The sequence below is a fragment of the Phasianus colchicus genome, chromosome 3, assembly GCF_987193195.1.
Source record: "Phasianus colchicus chromosome 3, bPhaCol1.hap1.1, whole genome shotgun sequence".
NCBI classification, from domain to species: Eukaryota; Metazoa; Chordata; class Aves; order Galliformes; family Phasianidae; genus Phasianus; species Phasianus colchicus.
Genome location: NC_143438.1, coordinates 325,638 through 349,422, shown reverse-complemented (window position 1 = coordinate 349,422; position 23,785 = coordinate 325,638). Strand labels below are relative to the sequence as shown.

The window sequence follows — 23,785 nt, the reverse complement described above, 5'->3', positions numbered from 1 at the left end:
ATTTTAACTCACTGTTCTTTAAACTTTTTGCTGTTTTTTGTTTCTGTTGTTTTGTTTTTCACAGTTCCACTATTTGTACCCTCAGTTACGCTTCCACGTACCATTAATAATTCCACTTCCATACAGCATTAACAATTACATTCCCATATGCCATTTACATTTACACTTTCATATGCCATAAACATTTAGCAATCACAAAGAGAGTGACAATAACCAGTACAGTTTATTCTAAAGATTCTTCCTCTCCTCCAAGTTACCAGTGGGAATGAGCCTTCCCATTCACCCGATTCCAGGTTCTTTACTAGTATCATAGTTTTTCCATTAATATTCACTCTTTCCTAATTCACTGAAACGAAATGAGGGCTATTGCTGTATTCACATCCTTGGTTTAAAAAGTTCAATCCATGTGTAGTTTCAGCAAGCCTTCCAGCTGGAAGTGCCTTCTGCATTGCCTCTGTTTTGTTAAGTAGCATAATTTTAAGGATGCTATGGGTATGCACAACTATGGCTTATCTTGTAATACTGTAATACTGTAATACTTTCCGGGATATATGTCCCGGGCCATTATCTGTACGGGTTGTAGGGCTGTTTTTCATGCCCTGAGGTAACACCGTCCAATGATACTGCTGGGCTGGTGCTGATGTTTTACAGAGAGGGCGAAAAAGCAAAGTTAGGAGCATCGTGGGGGTCCAGAGAGACGGTGAAAAAACAGTCTTTTAAGTCAGGCGTTAGAAGTCCTGAAACGTCAAACTTCTGCGTGGGGGTCCCCGTTGATGGAAACCCTGCAGCACCCCTTTTCATGGGCGCAGCTGGCACTGGCTGTGCCTGAGAATAAATCAGTTGAGCAATACAAGCGCCTGCCAGTACTTCACATGGGGGCACGGGTGTGACCGTGCGAGCCAAGTCCTGCAGGACACTATGCCATAACGCTTCCCAACATGGCTCTTGGTCTGGGGCTATGATAACAGGGAAAACTTTCAACCTATCTGTTTTCCGGCTTTCCTAGCCTCCCTTCCAGCAGTTGCGCGTGGATCAGGAGGGGACTAATCCGTCTCTTCCCGCCGCCGGGATCCTCGGGGGGCGAGGCAGTAAAAATCCCATCCGATGGCGGTGGCCGGGGAGCCAGTGGCATTGCGGGCTGATCTGTAGAGCAACCAGCCGCTCCCTTGCCCTCAGGCAGACTGGGGGTGTCAGATTGCGATCTTCAGCGGCTCTTTAGCGCTTCAAAGACCTTTCTCCAAGTCAGAAGCTATCCGAACGCTGTCTTATCACCCTTAGTAGCAGCATCCCATAGCTTCACCGCGACCCGGTCCCCTACTTCGGGATCGTAAATTGTCTGATTTGTGATCGAGGGGTCACTCTTGGTAGCCCATGCAAGCATCTGCTGTAAAATGGCAGCGGGCACCGTCTTGTCCCATTTTTTACGAATAATTTGAAAAGTAACCAGGACATTCTTTTGTTCTGAGCTCATCTTACTCCCCACGGTAACGCAGTGGCCTACCTTCGTCCGGAGAAAGGCAATCAGAGCTGTCGGGGACAATGAATCCTCAGACGTGACGCTTCTCTCGGCGCACCCACGCTTCTCTCAGCGTCTGCCATGCTTCTCTCAGCATCTTCTGCGCCCTTTCTCAGCGTCTGTCACGCTTTTCTCAGCGTGCTCCGTGCTTTCCTCAGCACCTGTCACGCTTTTCTCAGCGCGCTCCGGACCGCTCAGTCTTCAAGTCAGGCCCAGCTTCGGGTCCTTGTTCGGGCGCCAATTGTCGGCGCTCAGTCGAGTTAGAGATCTCTCACAGTTTCTTGTAGCATCAGAATCGTTCTCCGAATAGTTCTGCTTTGTTGTGTTCAACATACATCTTATATACCATTCACTTACAAGCCAGGAATTCCTGTCCCTCTAATCAGTCAATTGGCCTCGCTTCTCCCAAACCACAGTGATAAAGGATGAAAGGTTTCTTAAGTGTGATAAGGTTAACAGTGCATACAAACAGAACCTCCTGTTTACCCTTAGATGCAAACAGATACCATTTGCTCTCGGTCTTACACTCCAGACTCCCAAGGTTTCACAGTGATAGGGTCTATCAAGGAATCTGATAAACTCTTGCTCACAGTTACATCTTCCCCCACATCTCCCCCTTCTTTATTAATAAAAAAGGCGTGGTTCATAGCATCCTGTATCATTTTTTTGTACACAGTGCAACAAGCGTGAAACACAAATTAAAACATAGTAAAAAAGCAGTGAGACAAACCAATCCTAATTTTAACAAATTCTGTATCCATCCTGCAAAAACCCTTAAAGAGACACCTGAATATATTCCACTCATCTTGGACCTGTTCCTTCATCCAGAGCAAAGCAGGACTCCGCACGGGATTGCTTCTTTCAGCGTAGCACTTCTTGCAGCGTGAAGTTTCTGTGCAGCATGAGCTTCCTTTCAGCACTCTCGGTCCACCTCAGTCCTTGTATGGACTCAGATATGAACAATCCAAATAGTTTATTACAGGTTCTCACCAAACTGATATACGTTCACAAGTTTCTTTTTTTAGCTTTCTATCCTACTTTATAATTCCCCCCTCCCTCCCTTTTTTTTTTAATTAACAAACTGTTAATGAAAACTGCTAGGACTTCGCTGTTTTCCTGTGATGTCTTGTAGTGTCATGAAAACATAAGGTCCTAACAGCCATAAAACTTTCCTGTATTTAAGTACCAGAGTTTGAACTGAAATAAGTTTATTTTCATGCATACTTCTGCTTATGTGACCTTAGAGACTTCAACCCATATGGGTCAGATGCTTGCAATACCCAGGACTATAAAGCCATCTTTTGTAAGCCCGTTTCTATAGCAGTGCGCCTGATTTTCATTAAAACAACCCACAGTTAGATGTCTAGGTGACTTGCAGAACAGGGACTTTCACTCATTTATGCTTTCCATGTAAATCTTGTAAAATTCTTGTTCTGTGGGAGACAGATCATTCTGTGCCATAGGACAAGATTTTATTTTTTCTGTGAAATATAGCTGTAAAGAAAAAAAAAAAGACAAGCATATAGAAAATACACGAATCTCAGAGGCAGAGATTTGGAGTGGAATTTTATTCTAGAAGATCATCTCTTTCCTAAAGAAATGCACTGAGCAGCTGTAGCGCACGGTACCCTGTGTGCACCTGCCCCTTCCCAAAGGTAATGTGTTTCAGAAAAGTTAAGCTCGTCCATCTGCTGAACTGCAGATACTACAGAATCCATTTGCTGATATAAAAATGAAGTGCTGTGGCATTACACCAAAAAAAAAAAAAAAAAAAAAAAAGGGCAGAAACGAGAGATGTTAGCCCTCCTGGGAGCCCTGCAAAGCAACCACCACCAAATGTTCTGTGTCTCCTATCCTGAAAGCAAGTGGGAATGAGGACAGGAGGTGCCTGTACTCTCTTTTCTGAAGGGTACAAGTTGTTGCAGAGGTGAGAGTATGCCCTGCAGTCATGGGGTGCACGGGTTGACTCAGTGAAAGGAGCGTGGGAACCTTCTGTTTTCAGATCCTTGAAATCTGCACAGAGTCTGGCTCCCTCAGCCACAGTGGATATCATTTTTCTTGACTAGCCACACTGCCCACCATTTTTCTTGGCTGATAACACCTGTGTCTCTAAGATCTTAGCCAGAAGCGTGCAGGAGGATGCAAAATGCCTCAGGGTAGGCTTTCACTTTGTTATTCTTTCACAATTTCAATGTGGAACATTGCATTCCATTACTAGATTACACCTACCTAGTGGTTTGAATCTTAAATTTGGTTTTGCATTAGCTTTTTTTTCAAATTAAAATGTGAATGGCATTTTCAAGGACTAAAACAACAATGTGGACAAAATACCACTTTACAGTTTTTCACAACAGATGGAAAGCTGGACTGGGAATTTAATTTTAAATTGCATCCAGAAATGAATGAAAGCTGAATAGCTTTCTCATTCATATTTTCTTTGTGCCTGCATTACTTATTAGCTGGAAAGCTATACTAGTTTTAGGCTGTTTGAGGTGACTTGTCTGAGGGTTGAAGTACTCATGTTCGTGATTCCTAGGGATCTATGATCACAAAGGACTTTACAAACATAAGGTATTCTACATCCCAGCAAATGCCTGTTGACATTTATGGTGACTGTGGGCATGTCAGAAGGATCTCTCAGCTGGATCTTGAAGTGTTAGAGAAGATGCAAAACACAACTCACAGACTGTCACAGGCAACAACCCAACTGAGTGCCACATTCTTTTGTTCCAGACTCTGTCTCTTGGCACTTGGACCTTGACATTGCCTTTTGTTACCTCTCCTGGTTAGTCTGGGATCCTTCCTAACAATTGCATCACGATTAAATCAGCAGGTGAAGATTGGGTTGTGAACATTAAATTAGAAATCCACCAGAGTTAAACGAAACCCCCCAAATTACTCACTCATGAGACAAAGGACTGTGAACATATTTTGTGGACTGATGGCAAAAATCAGTTCTTCTTCAGTTTTTAAATATAATGCACACTGTCTTCCAACAACAACAAAAGAAAGAACATAAAAGCTTAGCAAACTTCCCTGTGCTACACAGGAAGGAAGCAGGAAGAAAATCAGAAGAATTATTTCTGAATACATGCTTGGAAGAGATGCAGACACAAGTGAAGTACAAGAGGTATTTACAGAGAAATGTCTCCATATGAAAAAGGGAATTGCAGTCAGGTCCACAGGCAAAATGACAGGAACAACATATAAATGGCACCTGACACACTGATGCTTGAAAAGATACCATGTCTTTGAAAAATAAGTGAGTAATGACTTCATTCAAGGCTGGATTCCTACATTTATTGATGAATATGTTTAATTTTGGTGGGCTAATTCATATGCTGACCAAATATATATATATTTTTTTTTTTGGCGGGGGGGTGAGAGGGTGGGAGGTGGGACTGAGGCATATAAGTTTGCAAACCAAAGTACTAATAAAAACATGTATCTGATTTCCAGGTATTAAGTCTACAAACTGCACTGAATGTTCAAAAGAAGACAACCGGTGTAATTGTATCAGATGAAAAGTAGTGGAAAAAAAAAAAAAGCAGAACCAACATCATTATGAAGATTAAACCAAGCAGTCCACTTCTGGAAATGTTATGAGATGCCTACAAAAAAAGTTTCCTGGTTTTTATAGACAATCTATCCAAGGTAGGGACTGCAAAGGGTGGTGTGCATTCATGGTTTTAATTGAGCTGGTTTTAAACACCAAAATTTGTATGCAAAAGAACTTCAAAAAAGAGAAGAGAAAAAGAGAAACCCTCCTCATCTTCCTGAGAACACAAAGCTACATGATTTTATATATCCTCTGCTTAGGAAAAAGATTTTTGTAACATAGGCAATGACATAAATTTTATTCAGCTCTTGTTTCGCAGGGAATAAACTTGGTGTGAAGGATCATCATCATCATAAAAAAAAAAAAAAAACTTGTTTAAACAGACTCATGTAAGGATGCAAATTTTGCACAGAGAGAAGCAAAAATATGCCATGCAGCTGGTTAGAGCACATCATCATGCAAACAATTTAAGCTGACTCAATTATAGTATGTCCTTTGCCATAAACATACCTGTGTCAAGATGGTTATTTTGACATCATCCTCCAGTGGCTGGGATAGCCAAGTCTTAGAAAAATACAGCACCTCCCCCAGAGCTGTGATGGCCGTGCTGCTGCTTGCTGATCCTCCCTCTTATCTGTGGTTTTCCTTTACAGGACACTGTTCTTAATTGTGGCCCAAGTCCCTGTGGGTTTCTTCTCCTCCCACAAAGCTGCTCACACTGCAGGAGACACAGGCACGGACACGAGGCCACAGCAGCTCTCTCGTTGTGTCAGACAGCAGAGACATTGAAGTGGAAGAAGGCCCTGCAGCTTTACAGGGGAAATTCCACACAGTCATTGACATTGCTTTATTCTGAATCCTTTTGGTGCTGCATTCTTGGCCCTACCTGGGGATTCTACTACCCACAGCCCAGGATAAACTTCATCCTTCTCATCATTCTGCATTCCTTCTGTTTTGCTTATGTAGCATAGTTTTAAGGATGCTATGGGTATGTTCAACTATGGCTTATCTTGTAATACTGTAATACAGTAATACACAGCTTGCATGGCTACAAAAAGCAATGCCATCACTAGAAGAACCACTGAGTGGAAGAGAAGGGAAAAAAAAGCAAAACCAAAGACCAGCTGTCAATACCCACATGGGTCTGGCAGCCCACAGGCCAAGCAGGCTAATGTCAATCTCATTCACAGGGAGCAGTGCAAAAAGAATTGCCAGAATCGCCACTTTGCACCACTTCACAGTGAGAGCAATAGGAATAATACTCACTAGCTGTAGACCCAGTGACAAGTATGTCTCTAACTAAAACACCTGGCGTCTGCTTTCTTTGTAGCTCACCTGCTCAGTGATGCAAGCAAAGCTCCAGGTCATCTCAATGTTGGTGCAAAAAGCACTTCTTGTTTTGCAGGGTCATAGATTTATCTGAGGATGGAATTGTTTTCCTCCCGCTTCAGAAGAGGGCAAGAAAAGTTGGTCAGGTTCCAAACAGGAAGTCAGTGTCCAATGGCATCAATGCTTTAAACATACAAGTTCCAAGAAACACATTTTTCCTAATTATTTGAATGCTTTGTAAAAGGCAGTTGCTGACAACAGCACAGAAGTTCTATTGTTTTAGCCAAAAATCTCAAATACCCCAGCCTCCCTTGTCTTTGGCACACAAAGGCAATTGCCCAAGGATGAAACTAAGCTTTGTGTTATCACAATTATTGCTGGAATAGCAAAACAGAATTACCAACCAGCTCCAGGAAGCGCAGTAAAGGAATCAAACCAGTTTGGATAATCAGTACAAGGGAGGGAATTAAAGTACAGTACAGCATCCCTTCATGTCTCAGGTAGCCTGCATTAACTCAATTTAAGAGCAATAATTATAGGAGTTTAAGAAACCTTAGTCACAGTAGTACAGGAATTCTGCCTGTAAAATCACTAGCAAAGGTGAAAACACGATCAGGAAATGGAGCTGAGGCAGAAACTATCACAAACAAACTAACAAAATCAGCTCCACCTGATGTCTGAGCAGCATAAGCATTTTGTTCACATTTACCTTCCAAGCATAATTCTAGGGGAAATCCAGCTCCTGTAATCCACTGAATGATGGTCAAAAAGACATCATTACAGCAGCTCTGCTCTAGAGTTATTTTTCCATTCCAGCAGTCACAGTATTAGTGGTGGTAATAGCAGTGCTCTCCATAAAACAGATGTTGTGTCATGACCTCTTTACTTTTGCAGGCTGAATTCCGTGCCAACAGTGAATTTTCGAGAGACAAAACCACGTACATTTCAGCTGCAGTATTTCTCCACCTAATTCACAGCTGCAGAAGGGTAAAAGAAGCCCACACCACCACTCAGAACCCTTTACAACTTCAAGTTCCCAGGAAACTAGTTGTAGATGGCAACTCAGGTGACATTTGCTTTTGGAAGAGTGCATTTGCTCAACACATCCTGGCTTTGATCAGGTCTTTTTCAGAATCCACTTCAGCAATAAACGTGTAAAACTCACAAACTCAAATTGATGTCAACATTAGGGAAATATTTTTACATCAACTACTTCTTGTTTTTTATTTGCTGCACGCAGATTTGCTGCACGCAGATTTGCTGCAAGATCTTCCCCATCTTGAACACATACACACATTTAAGCCCAGGCAGCAGAATGCAGTGGAACATATTTGTATCTTGTTCCTAATTGCTGTATAGATGGACTTTGCTCAAATAATTATAGAACCCTTTGGCTGGAAGGATCACCTGTTTCAGGTCCCACGGTCCATACAGCCCCTCACTCCACCTCATAAGCTCCCTTTAAGTACTGCAAGACCACGCAAGGCATCCCCGGTGCCTTCTCTTCTCCAGGCTGAACAACCTCAGCTCTCTCAGCCTGTCTTCATAGAATTGGTGCTCCAGCTCTCTGAGCATCTTCATGGCCTCCTCTGTACCCACTCCAACAGCTCTGCACCCTTCCTGTGCTGGGGGCCCCAGGCCTGGATGCAGGACTGGAAATGGGGTCCAAGAGAAACAGAGCATTATTCCTTTTGTTAAACGTTACCACGGTCCCTTTGTCTGATCTTGACTTTGTACAAGCTGTCCTAGTCACAAAGGCGCTGTGCATCTCACCACAGAACAACAAAAACACCACAGCACACACTTTTACAGACTCCCAGCAGGAGCAGGAGGTGATTATCCCCCTGTACGCAGCTCTGGTGAGGCTGCACCAAGCACTGCATTCAGATTTGGGCACCTCACTACAAGAAAGACATCGAGGATCTGGAGCGTGTCCAGAGAAGGGCAACGAAGCCAGTGAGGAGTCTGGAGCACCAGCCTTAAGAGGAGCAGCTGAAGGAACTGGGATTGCCAGTCCGGAGAAGAGAAGGCTAAGCAGAGACCTCATCACTCTCTACAACTCCCTGAAAGGAGGTTGAGGTGAGCTGGGGGTCAGCTTCTTCTCCCATGTGACTAGAGATAGGATGAGAGGGAATGGCCTCACGTTGCATTGGGGGAGATTCAGGTTGGATATTAGAAAAAATTTCTTCTCTGGAAGAAAATTTCTTCTCTGGTCAGGCACTGGATGTCAGGGGGAAGTTCTTTGCAGAGAGAGTGGTGAGGTGCTGGAACAGGCTGCCCAGAGAGGTTGTGGATACCCCGTCCCTGGAGCTGTTCAAGGCCAGGCTGGATGGGACCCTGGGCAGCCTAATCTAGTATTAAACGTGGAGGTTGGTGGCCCTGCAATGTGGCAGGGGGGTTGGAGATTCATGATCCTTGAGGTCCCTTCCAACCCTGGCCATTTCATGATCCTGTGGATGATCTCAGAGGTCTTTTCCAACTTCGGTGATTCTATGAAATTATTTCAAAGACAAATTAGCAATCTATTCCCAGAAGGCATTTAGCAGAACCCCTGCTTACAGAGGTCCATTAGTAAATATTTATGTACCCAGCAGCAAAAACTGGGTGTCACCACCACTTACAGCTTGCTCTGTAGCAACATAAATATTTGCTTAGCTTGTGATGCTCTCACATATCTGTACTCGTTTGGCATACATGCTTATGTTCATCTGGGTGATGCTTCTCCAGCAGTCATCGCACACTGCCATAACCTGCAGAAACGCAACAACTTGTAATGACAGCACATGGCACAGAAATTGATTAAAGTTTTGATATTTGGAAACATTTTTTCCTGTTGATGGTCAGATGATTTACCGATAACTGAAATCTGGCATCAAAACATGCCTTATTAATTGCCGTGTCAAACATAAACAATAGTTGGATGTCCTGGCCTGCTCGAAGTGGACGTGAATCACTCCAACTTACATTTCTACTTGCTTTCTCTTCAGGGCTGTAAAGCTCATTTAACTCTTCGTTCACAAAGCTTGTTGGCCATAAAGGGATGTCTCCAGCTAATATTTCATGACCTAACAAATGTTACATCTTCTTTAACATATCCTACTCATAGAATCGTTTGAGTTGGAAAGGACCCTTAAAGGTCATCTAGTCCAACTCCCCTGCAATGGCTTTGCTCCAGGTGTAGAACCCTGAATTTCATCTGTTGAATTTCATGCCATTGACAATTGCCCAGTGCATTAAGATACACTCCCAGTTTAGTATCATCAATAATTTCCTCATAAAAACACTGAACAAACAGAATTGGTCTTCAAATAACAAGACTTCACCAAAACCCCAGCACTGCCCCAATCTTAGTCCTGGTTCTTCACCAGAGCCATCAGATCAAAACATGCTGAAATGCCCTGTAACAGAGACATCTGACAGCAGGGAGTGAGGGGGAGAACTCTTCAGATCCACAGGAACACCCACACTTTCCACAGTGAATATACAGTCAGCCTCAAATGGGAAGACTTACAGCAAGAGTGAGCTGTATGTGTCAAACAGGACTGCAACACACTGCTGTCTGTATTTCCAGTGCAGATATAAATAAAGACAGCCTTGACCAGCAACGGAGAAAGACAGACAGTCTGTAGCAAAGGACACTTTACTTTGTGAGCATCTGACCTTTTGGCTTGCCTGGGCCATACTGAGTACACAGCAAGTGCCACGGGCCACATACAAAACGTGCAATGAACTTACATACATTAAGTAACAGAACTTATTTTTATGTATTTTTTATTAAAACACAAAAAACAAGGAGCAACAAAGACAATACCAGTGGGATGCCTTGTTTTTGTGAAACTAATGCACCAGGCTGGCTCACCGGCAGCAGCTGCCATTCCTAGTGGAGCTTATGAATTGCATGGCTTTGAAGACAACCAGCATAACATTATTAAAGCTTTTGCACACAGATTTTCTTGATGCCTGATGCCATGACATCAAACATGAGTTGCCGGTGGTAACTGCATCATCTTCTACTCATTTCATACATCCATATATATTTTTGGTTTTTTTATAAGCCAACCATCACTGGGGCACCATCAGTAGTTCTACCGGTTATGCTGACAAAAGTTAAAGAAAATTGCTCTAATGCATTATTTTATACACAAATCAAGAGATTTAATTGTGCCTTTCCGTGGCACCAGAGAAGCCATGTCCTCAGCAACATTACATTTGTTATCCAATGTATATCCAATATTCGTATTCCAAGCATATTCTGCTAGCTGTCTGCTAGCTGCCACCCGTGCAGGACACACTCAGAGCTCTCATGCAGTGACAGAAATAGATTCAGAGACGGAACGTATCCAAAGATTAAAGAGCTTCCCTTATACAAAGGAGCACCACGCTTCTTGCACACAAACCATACCTGTCACATTTCCCTTCTTCCTCTCCCCAAATCATACCTTCTCTGCCTTTCCCCAGAGAGCTAAAATCATTATATTGGTAAAAGAAGTGCTTTTGGAGGCACTCCTTTTATAAAATTATATTCCCAAAAACCCATCTACTACCACTGGGAAGACATGACTGACACTGCAAACTCAAGGATCCAAAAGTGAAGCCACAATTAAGTTCTCCTGTGTAAACTACATTTGCTCCCTCCTCACTCCTTCTCGTCACGGTGTGCTTATAAGGCCTGACATAACCTCAGCTGCCTGACCAACACATTCCTCCTTGTACCCTGGAGCAGCACTCTGCTAACCCACCACATTTTTTACATTGAGACTGGCGAGGCTGACTTTTTCCTCAGAAGAGGGAAATCTGCACTCACAAGATATTCACAAGTGGCCACAAGGCACTCTCTCACTTGTAGGACATGGCTAGGCCTCGGCTGACTCCCAAGACACAAGCCAATCTCTTTGGAACAGCATTAACGCACTCTTGCACACCCCTTCCACATCCAACAAGGATCCACAAGGGATTAAGAGTCTAAAATACTCCTGCACTTACAAGAAGGTTTTGGTAAAGCTCCAAAGTCTTCTCCCAAGCTCCGACATGTTCTTCCCTTATTGAAGGGGAATCAAACTGTATCATGAAGAAATCACAATTCCTGTTCACTAGCAAATGACGACGATGACAACTCAAACTCCACCTGCATTTAAGGACCCCTATCTCTCTCCTATTCTTCCTACCTTCTTCACACAGCTTTAAGTATTTCTGTCTCCCTAAATGGGTCACAGGTGTAACACATCTGTCCTCCTGGCTAATTTCCTTTACACTCTCAGCTCAGCAAGATAGCATAAAACTCCTCTGCAACCAAGTCATGCTGAATACAGTCATCTGTGAAGCAAGAAACTTACCTAGTAAATAAATACAGAGCAGAGGTGCATTAGGTGTTTGCCTATGACAAGAAGTCACAGAACAAAAGAGCTGTTCATATCTTCCTCACAATTACAGCAGCAAAGCCAATTATCCCACCTTAGCTGCAGATGAGAGCACATGTTCATCCAGTTCCATGAACGAAGCTCACTACAGCTGCACAAAGCTATAAACACCCCAACAGAAGGGCTCATTCCTCCTCCCAGATCACAGTGCATGAACACAGCCTAAATTCATAAAGAACAGAGCACAAGCACCTCTTTATGGAAGCAACGCAAAACACAACAGGGATAAGCGCTTTTCATCACTGTTTTGTTTAGATCCCCCAGCTGGCAAAGCTTTGGAGTGTGTCTTGCACTTAGCTTCCATGGCCCAGCTGTACATCAGAGGTGGAGAGCTTCAAACTCCATTTTAAGCTTATACTCTTCAAAAGCCTGTAGGAGCTTTCCTTGAAGAATCATAGATACGATAGGTGCTGTGAGCAATGCAAATACCCATATTAAAGCAGTTGGCAAGGATAAAGCCAGAGCTTCCATGCCAGCAGGTCAAGAAATAAGAGATGAACAGGAACATCAACTGGACAAAGCTAGCGTAACAAAGTTGTATCTAGGAAGAAGAAACAATAGAAACAACATATACAATTGCACTATTTAGTTACTAAATGCATTTTCAAAAGGTAAAAATCCATTAGCTTTCTAAAATGCAGCAGTGACAACTATTCTCATCACAGATGGCAAGGTTGAGAACAAAGCTAAGAAAAGAAATCACCACAAGAATGAAAACTTTGTTGAGCAAACTAAACCAAGAACTACATGAAGCGAAGGAAATTCTATCCTACTGTTCATCTGTGTATTCATCTCAGAAAACACAATAACAATAATTAGCAACATCAAAGAATGAGGATTTTTTCCCTACTCTGTTAGGTATTAAAGAACAATAATGCTCAATAAGATGACACTCGGTTCCTGCTCCAAACAGTGGCTTTGAAGAGAATTCATACTTGAAAAGGGGGATGAAAGCAGCCCTTGCACGTCTAAAAAGAATTTCTTTCTTTCTGCCAAAAGCAGATCTCATTTAATTGATGACCTAAAAAAAAAAAAAAAAAAAAAAAAAGTCTAAATAATTTGGAATGGCCTTATAATGGACAACTGCTACAGAAGTGAAACAAGTCTGATGGCAGCCATCAGGCTGCAGTGCCAATACACCAGAACAGAGAACCAAGAAAACATCCAGGCTGGGAGAGATCTCAGGAAGTCATCCAGTCCAATGCTCTCCTCAAGGCAGATAAACCACTGAACTCACATGCCTGACTCAGATCATTCCAAATGTGATCTATAGAAACTGCATCTGAAAAGTTCTAACAGCTGCAGATTTTAATGAATTTTAAATAGCAGTCCACCTTAAAAACTGAAGCTTCAATTCAAGTACACGTACAGCAAATAAGACTCCACATTGAAATTACTTTCCCAGTTAGCTGTCTACCAAAAGCTAATAACCTTTCCAATTCACATCTTTATTACCCAAAGGTTTAAACAGTTACTAAAGCTTCTACACTGAGGTCTGTACACCAGCATCTAAATCAGCAGCTTGGGTTTCAAGGGGCAGGAAGTCCTTAAAATGGCTGCAAAAAGAAACAGGCTTTTCAGTAACAGAAAAGCATTTCCAAGCAAATATTTAAGCACAATAATTTTCCCCATTCACATGCTTAACACCATGCGTGTCATTTACAGATCATTAAACACAGGGATATTCCTCACCTGTCTATCTCTTCTTTGCACATCAAAGCAAATGTGAAACGTTCTGTTACTCCATTGACAGCAAGAAAGAGGACATAGAAAGAGCAGCACTGGAGAAGATCTGGACCCAAAACAAAACAAAGATAACAACGTTACAAGAATGAAGAGATCATTATTTCTTTTACAAAATCACACTGTTTTTATACTCCACAATAAAAGCTATAACATTATCACTGATGATAATGGCAACTTTTATGTTCTTTGAAGAAGCTTCTGTTCTAGACATCTTGACAAGAACACAAGTAGAAAAAACAAGGCAAAGTGAAACCAAAACCAAAATACAAGAGAGTAGCAGCTATTAACGTAACAGAGAAGATCTCCACCACCAAAGTGATGATTGTATTAAATGGGATTCTTTACTGTACTGCAAACCAATTCTTTCACATTACAGATATTTGTGAGAAAGGATCCAACAGACACTGTAATGTGCTCAAAGCAATCAAATACACATCTCAAATACAAAAGTAAGAAAAAACAACATATTCAAAACTGTGCTAGATTAAAACCAGATATTTAAAAAGTAACTTTAAAATTCTACACTCAGCCTTCAAAATCATTTTCTGTCCTTCCAGCTCGACGTGGCTACCTATGTGCAGATGCTGTTACAAAAGGATCAAGGTCTGCATCTGGACAAGGTGATATCTTCATGTAAAAAAAAACCACCCACAAAGAGCAACCAGCAGGATGTGACAACTATCTAGCATGAAGAAGATGCACTTCTGAAAAGCTGCTTGTACACACACGTCAAGTCCGCCAGTGACAGCTTTTCCTGAAACATATTATCTGAACAATCCCCTGCTTTCTGATTTAATTTTATTCCTGTGCAATCCACCCAAAGTAATCTTATGCACCATTAACTGTTGATGAGGGTAACATGAAACTGATGAGCCCCAACCAGCACCAAACCTACTCAAGTCAGCAGGCAGAGGTGAAACAGAGAGCACTTCACTGCAGTGCATTTGTATCAGGTAGTCCTGCATGGCCACAAGCAAGCATGCTGGTACACATGACACAAGTCACAAAAAGCCAATTGCTTTATCCTTCCTTCCTTGTAAACCTCCTAATATCTTAAACACTACTGGTGAGCAACATTCCAGCCTCAGCAATCATCCCTACAGGCAACTTTGGGAGCTAAAGTGCTGCCACAGCTGGAATATTCGAGGTGTAAGCAGGGGGACAAAAGAATTAAATTATTTTGCCAGAATAAGGCCAGGTGACAACATAGCAGAATGCAGTTCAAAGCACACTAGGACTCACGACTTAAAGCTTCTTTTAACCTGAGCTGATTTTTCTCAGACAGAAAGCTGACTGAGCCAAGAACTCAGCATAGAGCTGAGAAACAAAAACTGCAGCTCAAACTTTTCACCTGTTCCAGAACTGAGCATCGAACCTCCATAAATATCCAGAGCCAGCTGAGAAAAGGCAGATCCAAAAACAGCAGTGGTAAGACCAATCAGAAGCACTAGCTTCAACAGCAACTCTAACAAATCTGCAGCCATAGCAACATCATCCTGGGGAGAAAACAAAAACAAGACAGCAACACCCAGCAGTCAATTACATGAACCAGAATCAGCACAGCTGTTGTTTTCACCAAGAAAAACTATTCCATGGGGGAAAACATCCATTGGCACCATGCAAGGCAGCATCAAAATTATTCTTTGCTATTGAAACACCTACACACATAGTCCTAGCTTCCAACATGCATTATTCTCGTCTGTGTTACATGCAGAACTCTAAACAAAGATCAACCATTAACAGCTCTGTTTCAGGGTTTAAGGAAAGGGGTAAACAGCAGCTGCACCTGTTAACAGCCAGCAAATAGCACAGAAAAGCACAGCATTTGCCCAAAGCCACAGCCTGAAGCACCCAAAGGGTCACATCTTCACTGCTACCTTGGACTACAAGTTTTGCCACAGCAGAAGGAGCAACTTGGAAGTTCTGTACATTGTAGGATGCTGCTGCCCACACACCCTGTAAGGAGTCAAACGTCTTGCCAGGTGCACTGGATATTCACACACAAACCCACCACGTGTGCTCTGTATCAAACACACACACAGGTACACCTCTGTCAGCCTGCCATTAACATGACACACGACATTTGTCTGACTGTGACCTTCCTATCTGATCAAGAATTTCTTAACTGGAGCACACAGAAACCTCTCCTTCGTGTAACCATCATTACTCCACAAACAATCCCAAAGCTCAGCTAAAATACAGCTCTCTTCCTCTGAAAAGGGCACCCTCTAAAGCACTCAATGCTTACCAGCCAGTTGTATTTTCAAGTCAGTCAAATACTGTCAAGTGGCATTTAGTTGCAGGAAACAGCATGCTTTTGGGATTGAATCTACAGTAACTGCCTCAGCACAGCTGCAAATACGTGGTGCACAAGCCTTTACATCACACTGTTTGGAGGAAAGGATTTTACCTTTGATTTGTGGAATCAAACTCTCTCATCCACGTAAGGTGACAAGAGCAGGTACGTCTTTATTTCAGCGCTGCACCACACGCTGGGTGCAAGGGGGATCACTCCTCCTAGCCTGCACACCAGAGAACAGGATCCCAATACATTTATAAGTCAATCCAGACATATTCAGAAGTGTTACCCAAGACCCATTAACATATTCCTTACTTTTCCGGGAATTCATTTACATACTGTCCCCCTCCCAGTGCATGCGCAGTAGCTGCTATTAGATGAAGGCTCGACGTCTTCCTCCCCCTCTGGTGGTCGTTCTGGGATGAAGTCAGATGTCTTCCTCACCATGTCCTTCTGACCTTTGTCCCAGTTTTGAGCTCTTCTCCTGCCCTGCATACCTCAGCAATTTCTAATTCTGCCTCTCTTGCTTTCTTAGGGGCCCTTTCCTGCTGACTGGACACATTCTCCCTTTTGAGAATGTGTCTGGGCTAGCAAAAGGGTAAGCAATAAGTTCCCCTTGAGCTAGCAAGAGGTTAAATTAAGCGATGCTGTTTGCAAATTTCTTTTGAGTTAGCAAAACCAGGCGATGTTACGGACCCCTTACATCTTGTATTCTTCAGCTTATTATCTCATCCTGCTTGTTACATTCTTGGCCTCCTTTACAGCCGGGCCATGTTTACCCTTCATCCCCTAACTCACCTTCAGTTACCAGACAATGCAGTATTACGCTATTGCATCCCTAACTCCTACTTTGCTTGCTTTTTACCTGCTTGCTTTTTGGTCCAGACCCCTTCGGCATGGTCTCCACTTCTAATTTCTTCCCATTTCAACAGTCTTTATGCTCAAACATTTAAACACACACGCCAGTCACATTCCTGATACAATTCACCTCTAACAGAAGGCAAGAATTTCATGTGGAACTAATACTAACAAGCATACCTGCTTCTGATCTTTACATTCTTCCCTCTTTGCAATACTCGAGCAAACAAGACACAAAAACTTTCTTCAATAGGCAAAAAGATGTACCTGGCCACCAGCGAACCCAGATTGTTCACGGTATCATACACACCTTTACAAACAAGGTTGGATGTCACTTTTTTTTTCTGGCACAAGTCCAGGACTAACAGCAGCACAAATTCCTACTTCACATTTCTAATGAACAAAGAGAAAACCCGTGGAACTTAATGCAACATTAGAGCAAATCGAGCAACAGCCCCAAACACCCCCAGAAAGCCTCTTCACTTCTTAATACAGAGGAAGATAAAAGATCCAGATGAAAGAGATTCTGTAACATCTGCAGAACGCAAGCATTTTTGCACTTGTGTGTCTCATAAAGACCCTTCCAGTAGGAGGCAGCTTATTTGTTCCCCAGGAGGAGGACCAGCAGTGGATGAATCCTCTGGCAGCAAGAGCATAAAGTCTATGTTTATGAGAGACCGTTCCACTGCCAGCAAATAACATAAATTCAAAAGAGCCAAGAAACTTCTAACAGCGGGCCAGCAATTACAGCCTGTTTTCCTTCCCAGGTAAGACTTGTGGTGCTGCCAGTGCTGTCACCTGGACTGCTGCTGCCGTGCATCACTCTGTAATGACACAGTGCTTTCGTGGAACACGTGCAGTTGGAGATGTAATGCTACAAACAACAGTGTTCCTGCTGTAACAGCTAACACAGATTCCACAGGAAGAATACAGGACTAAACAAATGAAGAGAAGTATATGCATCACATACTATGCCTTCTACTTCCAATTTTTTGAAACAGAAATAAGATATGCAGCAAAACACACACAACTGTAAAGTTTTGATCCAAAGGAAAATATTATTTAAATGCACAGCCCTCAAATAAGTTGCTCTGGTTTTGGTTGTTGGTTCTTTGGTGTGGGTTTTTTTTTTAATACCCGTTAATCCATCATTCTCTGAAATGCACCTCAAAGTCCCAGTGCCACTGAAATCCTCCCACGTTTTCATGCTATATTCAAATGGTTTCTAACATTTTCAGTATTTTCAGAAACAGACAAAAAGGAGCAACTACAAAAATTCTGTCGCTGTCCCACAACATCACCACATTCACTCTGATCACCAAAATTGATCACATTCAGAAAAGTCATCGCATATCACTCACCTGGCAGTTCAAAATACAGAAGTCAGGACAAACCCCTACATCTTCCCCAGCACGTGCTCAGGCACTGCTAACAGGAAGCATTCGAGAGACACGTCTGACAGGACAGTGCAGTTCTGATGCTTCATGAACCTTCAGTAACTGCATCTGGGCTGGCAGCACCTGCTGGTGCCACTCTCTGAACACCATCCCCTCCCAGCCTTCCCAGGTTCCGTGTCCATTTGGTGACCAGCATTCACTTGCCTTTCCCCAACATGCCCACACATCCAGTCTCACCCTCTGTCAAAATCTGCTTCAGGAAGGATTCTTTGAAGAAGCTTCAAGTCAGCTGCGCTTCTTTTCAGCTAAGGAAAAATCACTCAAAGTCACTCTCATCTGCCCGACTATCTCCCTTGCAGAAAATTACTGTTGCTGCAGACAGACAAAGGAACTGTGTCAGCTTTCTACAGAATAAATCACTCATAGTAACGAGAGAGGGAGGAAAAATTGTTTAGTAGACCAATATAACTCTCACCCTCACAGTAAAATAAATCTTCCATTGCTCTTCAAAGTGTTCCTGCAAGTCTCACAAGCCAGAACTGCCTTTCTATTCTCAATCTCTTCCTCGGAACGCCTTCTTTCTCACTGTATTTTCATTTCCTTCTTTGCCCCATTTCCTTTTCAGAGTACATCAGATATCTGTAGTATCTGTATCGTGCACCACCATGTTTTGTTTGAGGAAAATTGAAGTACCAGAACCATAAGATGGCTTTGAATTTTCTCCTGACTTCTACCTGCTACCAGCTCACTCCCTTTAAGACTGTAAGCATTCCATCTCCAATTAATGGGTGGTGCAAAGCTACTGAAAGACAAGACAGCCAACGAGGCCTAGAAACAGAGAGCTCTGGGTTCATTGTGGTTTGCTGTCAAGGATTTGAATGCACCACCTGTAAATAGAATATTATGCAACCATGTTTCCTAACTAGCCTTACTTAATAACCTCAAAATCACTCATTTAACTCCATCACCTCCAAATAGCCTGCAGAAGTTCTCTCATTAAAGATTTCAGAATGAACTCTGTGACCCACCTTATCTTCCATCAAGTTAGGTAACCGAGCGTTCATTCCTGTAATTGGAAAGCACTTCTTGGTTGCTTCCAAGAACTTTGCAAAATAAACCGCAAAGCACATTACCAGAACACTGGTATATAAAAGCTGAAATGACAGGGAAGGAAAGAATTAAAAAATAAAATAAAATAGTAAAACAAAACCAACTTAGAAATGTAGAATCACATGCTAGCTTTGCCAATTCAGTGAGAACTGAAGGCAGTAAGTAGTTCTTACTCCTGTCAAATTTTAATCAGGCTGAAGGCATTACTGTAACTCCCCTCCCCCCACACAGAATGCTGTTGATTTAAATTTCTTTTAATCAGCAGATCAGCACCACAGTCCTTTGCCAACTTGTTCTCACCTTCTATTCAGTACTTTTAGAAAGACTGAGTCCAACTTAAAAACAACTATTTGGTCAAAAAACAGTTGACACACTTCAAAAACACACAAAAAAGCACATACAGCATCACCTTATTTGCAAAACTTGCCTTTCTGTGTACAACAGAGGTGCTCTCCTGTACCTCCACTAAACTGACTGGCGTCATAATGCCAAGTCAGTAACAACTATCACCAAAATTCTTAACATTTAAATCCCACCCTTAAAGGAACATTCTCTCACCTCCCCCGTGGTATTAGCAGACTAAACGTCGAAGGCAGTAGCAAGTAACTCTTTAGAACAAGAATTTATGTTGAGAAAGAATACAGGAAACTTAGCTGAGCCAAGGAAAAAATGTAAAGGCTCCACTGCAGATAAAGGATGACTAGAATAACCGTCAAAATGCATTTTGACACTACTGAAAGGCTTTCAGCAATTACCTTCAAGAAAGAGAAAACAGAGAACGTTCCTTTTTGCCAACTTAACCACCTACAGGAACACAAAGCACTTCAGTTCCACACAAGCAACCCACACAGGAATACAAGGCATTCAAAGTCAGCGTGACCACCACAGTTCTCCTGGTGCATTGGCCACCTTAGACTGCAGTCTCTCTGAACATCCTCATATCTGATGATGCACAATTCCCCCATTGCACTGCCCCAGCCCCTTGTGTGGGACACACACGGGAATACATTTTGTTTGACACAGTCGTGATCCCTGCTGTTGCACTTCACAACCTCGTACTGACAGTGGAAAGCAGAACTGTGGAAGCCATCTGTGCCTTCCTCTGATTAACATTCATGATTATGTATTTAATGATCATTAAGGCAATAACTTCTAAATTAAATTCCTTTCTTAAACAGGAGCAAATTGAGTATTACAAATACGTTACAACAAAGTCATGCAGCATTAAGCAGTCCATAATTCTATTCATTTTTTAAAATACTCCTGAACTCTGAACATATACAGAGCTCATTCAGGAATCTGTTCTTTACATCATTATCATTTTTTTTCAACAAGAAAAGCTTTCTCTCTCACACACACACCCCTGTGCACATAGCTTCCTTGCTAACCTTAAGTCTTACAAAGAAGTGAGCCTGGGCTAAAACCCAGAACGGCTCTCCTAGAAGCTCAACAACTGCAGAAAGGCCAAATGCCACAACAGCAGCCCGATGATAATGAGGAACCACAGACAGAACTTCTAGGAAGTGCAGCCAGATGAAGGCCAAGAAAACAGACCAAAAAAACACCAAGAAGGACTCTAAAAAGGCAATGTAACAACAGTCAGGTTTTCTCCAGCAGAAAAAAAAAAACAGAAAGGAGAAAATCTGATTAAAATTTCACATGCTGGTATACTTTCCTTATTTTTGAAGAGATCTGATGAATTCATTTCTATTGCAACTCCAAGCTTTGGTGTAATACCTGTAACTACAAGTTGCCACGTGCAGCCACAAGCTTTGATGCCAAGTGCTGTGCCGACCTTCCAGCAATGACAGCGCAGTCAGCAGAAGAAAACACGCCCGCAGCCCAGCCGTGCTGGCTGCCAGCAGCACTGCAGCGCGATGCCCCTTCCAGCAGCGGCCGCTGCCAGCAAAGCCGAGCAAGGCACGCGGTGCAGACACGCACTGCCTTCTGCTGATGCTGCTTCAGGACCTGCAGCCTCTGCCGGAGCGCGGCAGGTTTCACAGCACTGCAGCAGGGCGAATCTGACCCCCCCTCAGATCCCTGAGCTGCGTGACGTTCAACTCGCAGCACGTGTTTCACATCGCTCAGGCAACACGGTTTGCATTTTAAATCGCGCTGTTCTAGGAGGAAAATTGGAAACGGAAACGTCTTCCTCAAGCGAGCCCTCGGACAAGAACGAGCAGTTAAAGAACAGCCGAGGAGCTCTCACGTCAGCCACAGCACGTTGATGGACGCAGCCCAGCTCCGCTCCGCGCCGCCGCTCAAGCGGGCCCTGCGGAGCGCCTCCCTGGCCGGGAAGACGGCCGTAGAATAGAGCACAGTCAGCCCGGAGGATACGGGAGGGGAAGCGCACAAGCGGTCCCTCGCTCGCCGCCTCTGCAGGCGCCCGTCGTTAACCCGTCCTGCCACGCGAGGCCGCCCGACGCGCGGAACCGAACGCGGCCACGCGAGGCGGCTCATCGCCGGCTCCCGCAGCCAGAAGGCAGAACGGCGATCGCCTCACGCCGACGACGCCGAGGAGCTCCCTGGAGAGGCGGCGCAGCGTCAGGGCGTTCAGCCCGAAGGCGGCCGCCCGGAACAGCACCTGCGGAGGAAGCGGGGCGGGAAACGCCGCCGGGGGGCCGGGCCGGCTCCCACGGGCGCCGCCGAGGAGGGCGAAAAGCGGGAGGGGACGGGGGAGCTGGGGCGGCCCGCACCTGCAGCTGGGCGCTGGAGGAGCCAGACGGGCGGCCTGGCGCGGCCGTGGGTACCGGGGGGCACCGGGCGGCACGGCGCCGTCGGGCCGCGACGCCGTCAGGCAGGGCGGGGCGGAGATGCTCACTATACCCGCCCCACCTGCTGCGGAGGCCGTAGCTCTGCTTCGCTCGGCGCTTCTACGGCCGCTCCTCCCTTGTGTCCGACAGCGGCCGCTGGAAGCGCGTTCGGAGGAAGAGCAAACGGTGCGGCCGGCAGACGTGATTCCAGCTCCCTCGTGACGGAGCGCGAGCGGCAGTGCCGGTCGGTCTGGGGGTAGAGAACGATAAAAGCAGACTTTATTCACAGTGGCAGTGTCTCCTGCAGAGACAGTGTGACATCTTTTATGCCCTATTACCCGTTGCTGATCTTTCCCTCGCCTGGTTCCTCATTGCCTGAGTGCTTCAGGTTCACAAATCTTCCCAGTGCTCAACTAAACACATAGAAACCAGTTCCACATAAATTGTTGCTAGCTAAACATGTACTGCTAATTATTTAACTTCCGACGTGCACATTCAGCACTCGGCCATTATTTCTGGACATCTCGTTCTCGGATAGGGATAAGTTTGGAAGAAGGACAGAGGGGAGTATCCTGATGCCTGCCTGCTGCATCCCAGCCTGCCCACAGAGTGATACAATCCGGCCTTGTGTGGAGGCCCTGGCTGCCTTGATGGTTGTTAAGTCAGTTTTTCTTTTGCTGAGGGTTTCTTGTCCAAACTGAACAGCCTTACAACGCGCTTTCTAGTCCACAATACTATAGCCATTCTATTCACAGCATTTAAAAACTAATTCTTGGTTGCAAAACTGCAATAATCACATAATTCAGCAACTGTGTTTCTAAAATATGCTTCTAAAATATCTGGTGTTTCTACTTTTACATATCAGCTATTTCTCAGGACAAGTTACAAAATACAAACACACTGTGCTCTACTTCTTCAGCTCAGTTCCCCCTTTTCAATATCTAATGCAGAAACAACATTCCATTCCCACAATTCCCACAGTTTGTCCCTCTTTTTTTCTTTATGCATGGTTGATTTCTGCAATTCTTTTCTATGGTACAGTTTCATAGACATCTTCCTCTTCTTCCCTTTCTTCATTCCCCATCTCTAAAACCACCATTTTATCCGAATAGGAGTGCTAGCTCCACTGGTGTTTGCTTCAATAATGCTGTCTCGATCAATTGCTGTCCCAGTCCCCTCACACAGCAAGTGATGGCCATCAGGGCTCCTGCTACTACAACCAAAGAAGTAAATATGGACACAATCATTCCTTTCTGTTTACCAAACCAAGACTCCAGCCATCCAGAGATAGAAGTATTTATTCCTGAATTCTCTGCCAATTCATTGGCAAGGGTGGTAAGACCTTGCAGTGCCTTAGTTCTTGTGCCATGCAGAGCTGTATTATTGGCCTTGCCTTGAAAGTCTCCAGGCATGGGGCATCCACCACAACAGCAGGCAGCCTGTTCCAGTGCCTCACCACGTTCACTGTAGCAGATTTTTTTTCCTTATATCTAACCTAAATCTACCCTCCCTGAGTTTCCCCAGGGAAGTGGTTGAATCACCATCCCTGGATGTGTTCAAAAGCCATTTGGATGTGGTGCTCAGGGACATGATTTAGCGGAGGGTTGTTAGTTAGGGTAGTCTGGTTAGGTCATGGTTGGACTCAATGATCTTTAAGGTCTTTTCCAACCTGAGTAATTCTATGATTCTATGACTCTATGGCAATGAAGGAGCAACCGTGGGTACACACTGGGCTGGGATCCATTTCCCCCTTTGAGACAGATGGGACCCATCTGCAGCCATCAGGCCAGGTGCCAAGCAA

The 23,785-nt window shown here is 43.9% G+C and overlaps 1 protein-coding gene across 1 annotated transcript; it reads right to left on the bottom strand.

Annotated features, from left to right (window-relative positions):
- Window positions 1–3,018: 3,018 nt before the first annotated feature.
- LOC149918350 (man(5)GlcNAc(2)-PP-dolichol translocation protein RFT1-like) lies at window positions 3,019–22,048 on the bottom strand. The gene is made up of 5 exons (XM_090136758.1): window positions 21,928–22,048; window positions 14,919–15,063; window positions 13,514–13,613; window positions 6,411–6,520; window positions 3,019–5,884 (listed from the first exon to the last, which is right to left on the bottom strand). The coding sequence occupies exons 2-4, from the start codon at window positions 15,049–15,051 to the stop codon at window positions 6,445–6,447; spliced, it is 309 nt and encodes a 102-aa protein (XP_089992884.1). The 5' UTR covers window positions 15,052–15,063; window positions 21,928–22,048; the 3' UTR covers window positions 3,019–5,884; window positions 6,411–6,444.
- Between the last annotated feature and the right edge of the window lie 1,737 nt (window positions 22,049–23,785).

Excerpts from the sequence above, each read along its gene's own strand:
- LOC149918350 (XM_090136758.1), bottom strand. The coding sequence starts at position 15,051 with ATGGCTGCAGATTTGTTAGAGTTGCTGTTGAAGCTAGTGCTTCTGATT. Across the intron at positions 13,614-14,918 it reads GATGCTCAGTTCTGGAACAG|ATCTTCTCCAGTGCTGCTCT; the intron begins GTGAAAAGTTTG and ends TTTTGGGTCCAG. Across the intron at positions 6,521-13,513 it reads TGCAAAGAAGAGATAGACAG|CGGGAGGAAAACAATTCCAT; the intron begins GTGAGGAATATC and ends CCTCTTCTGAAG.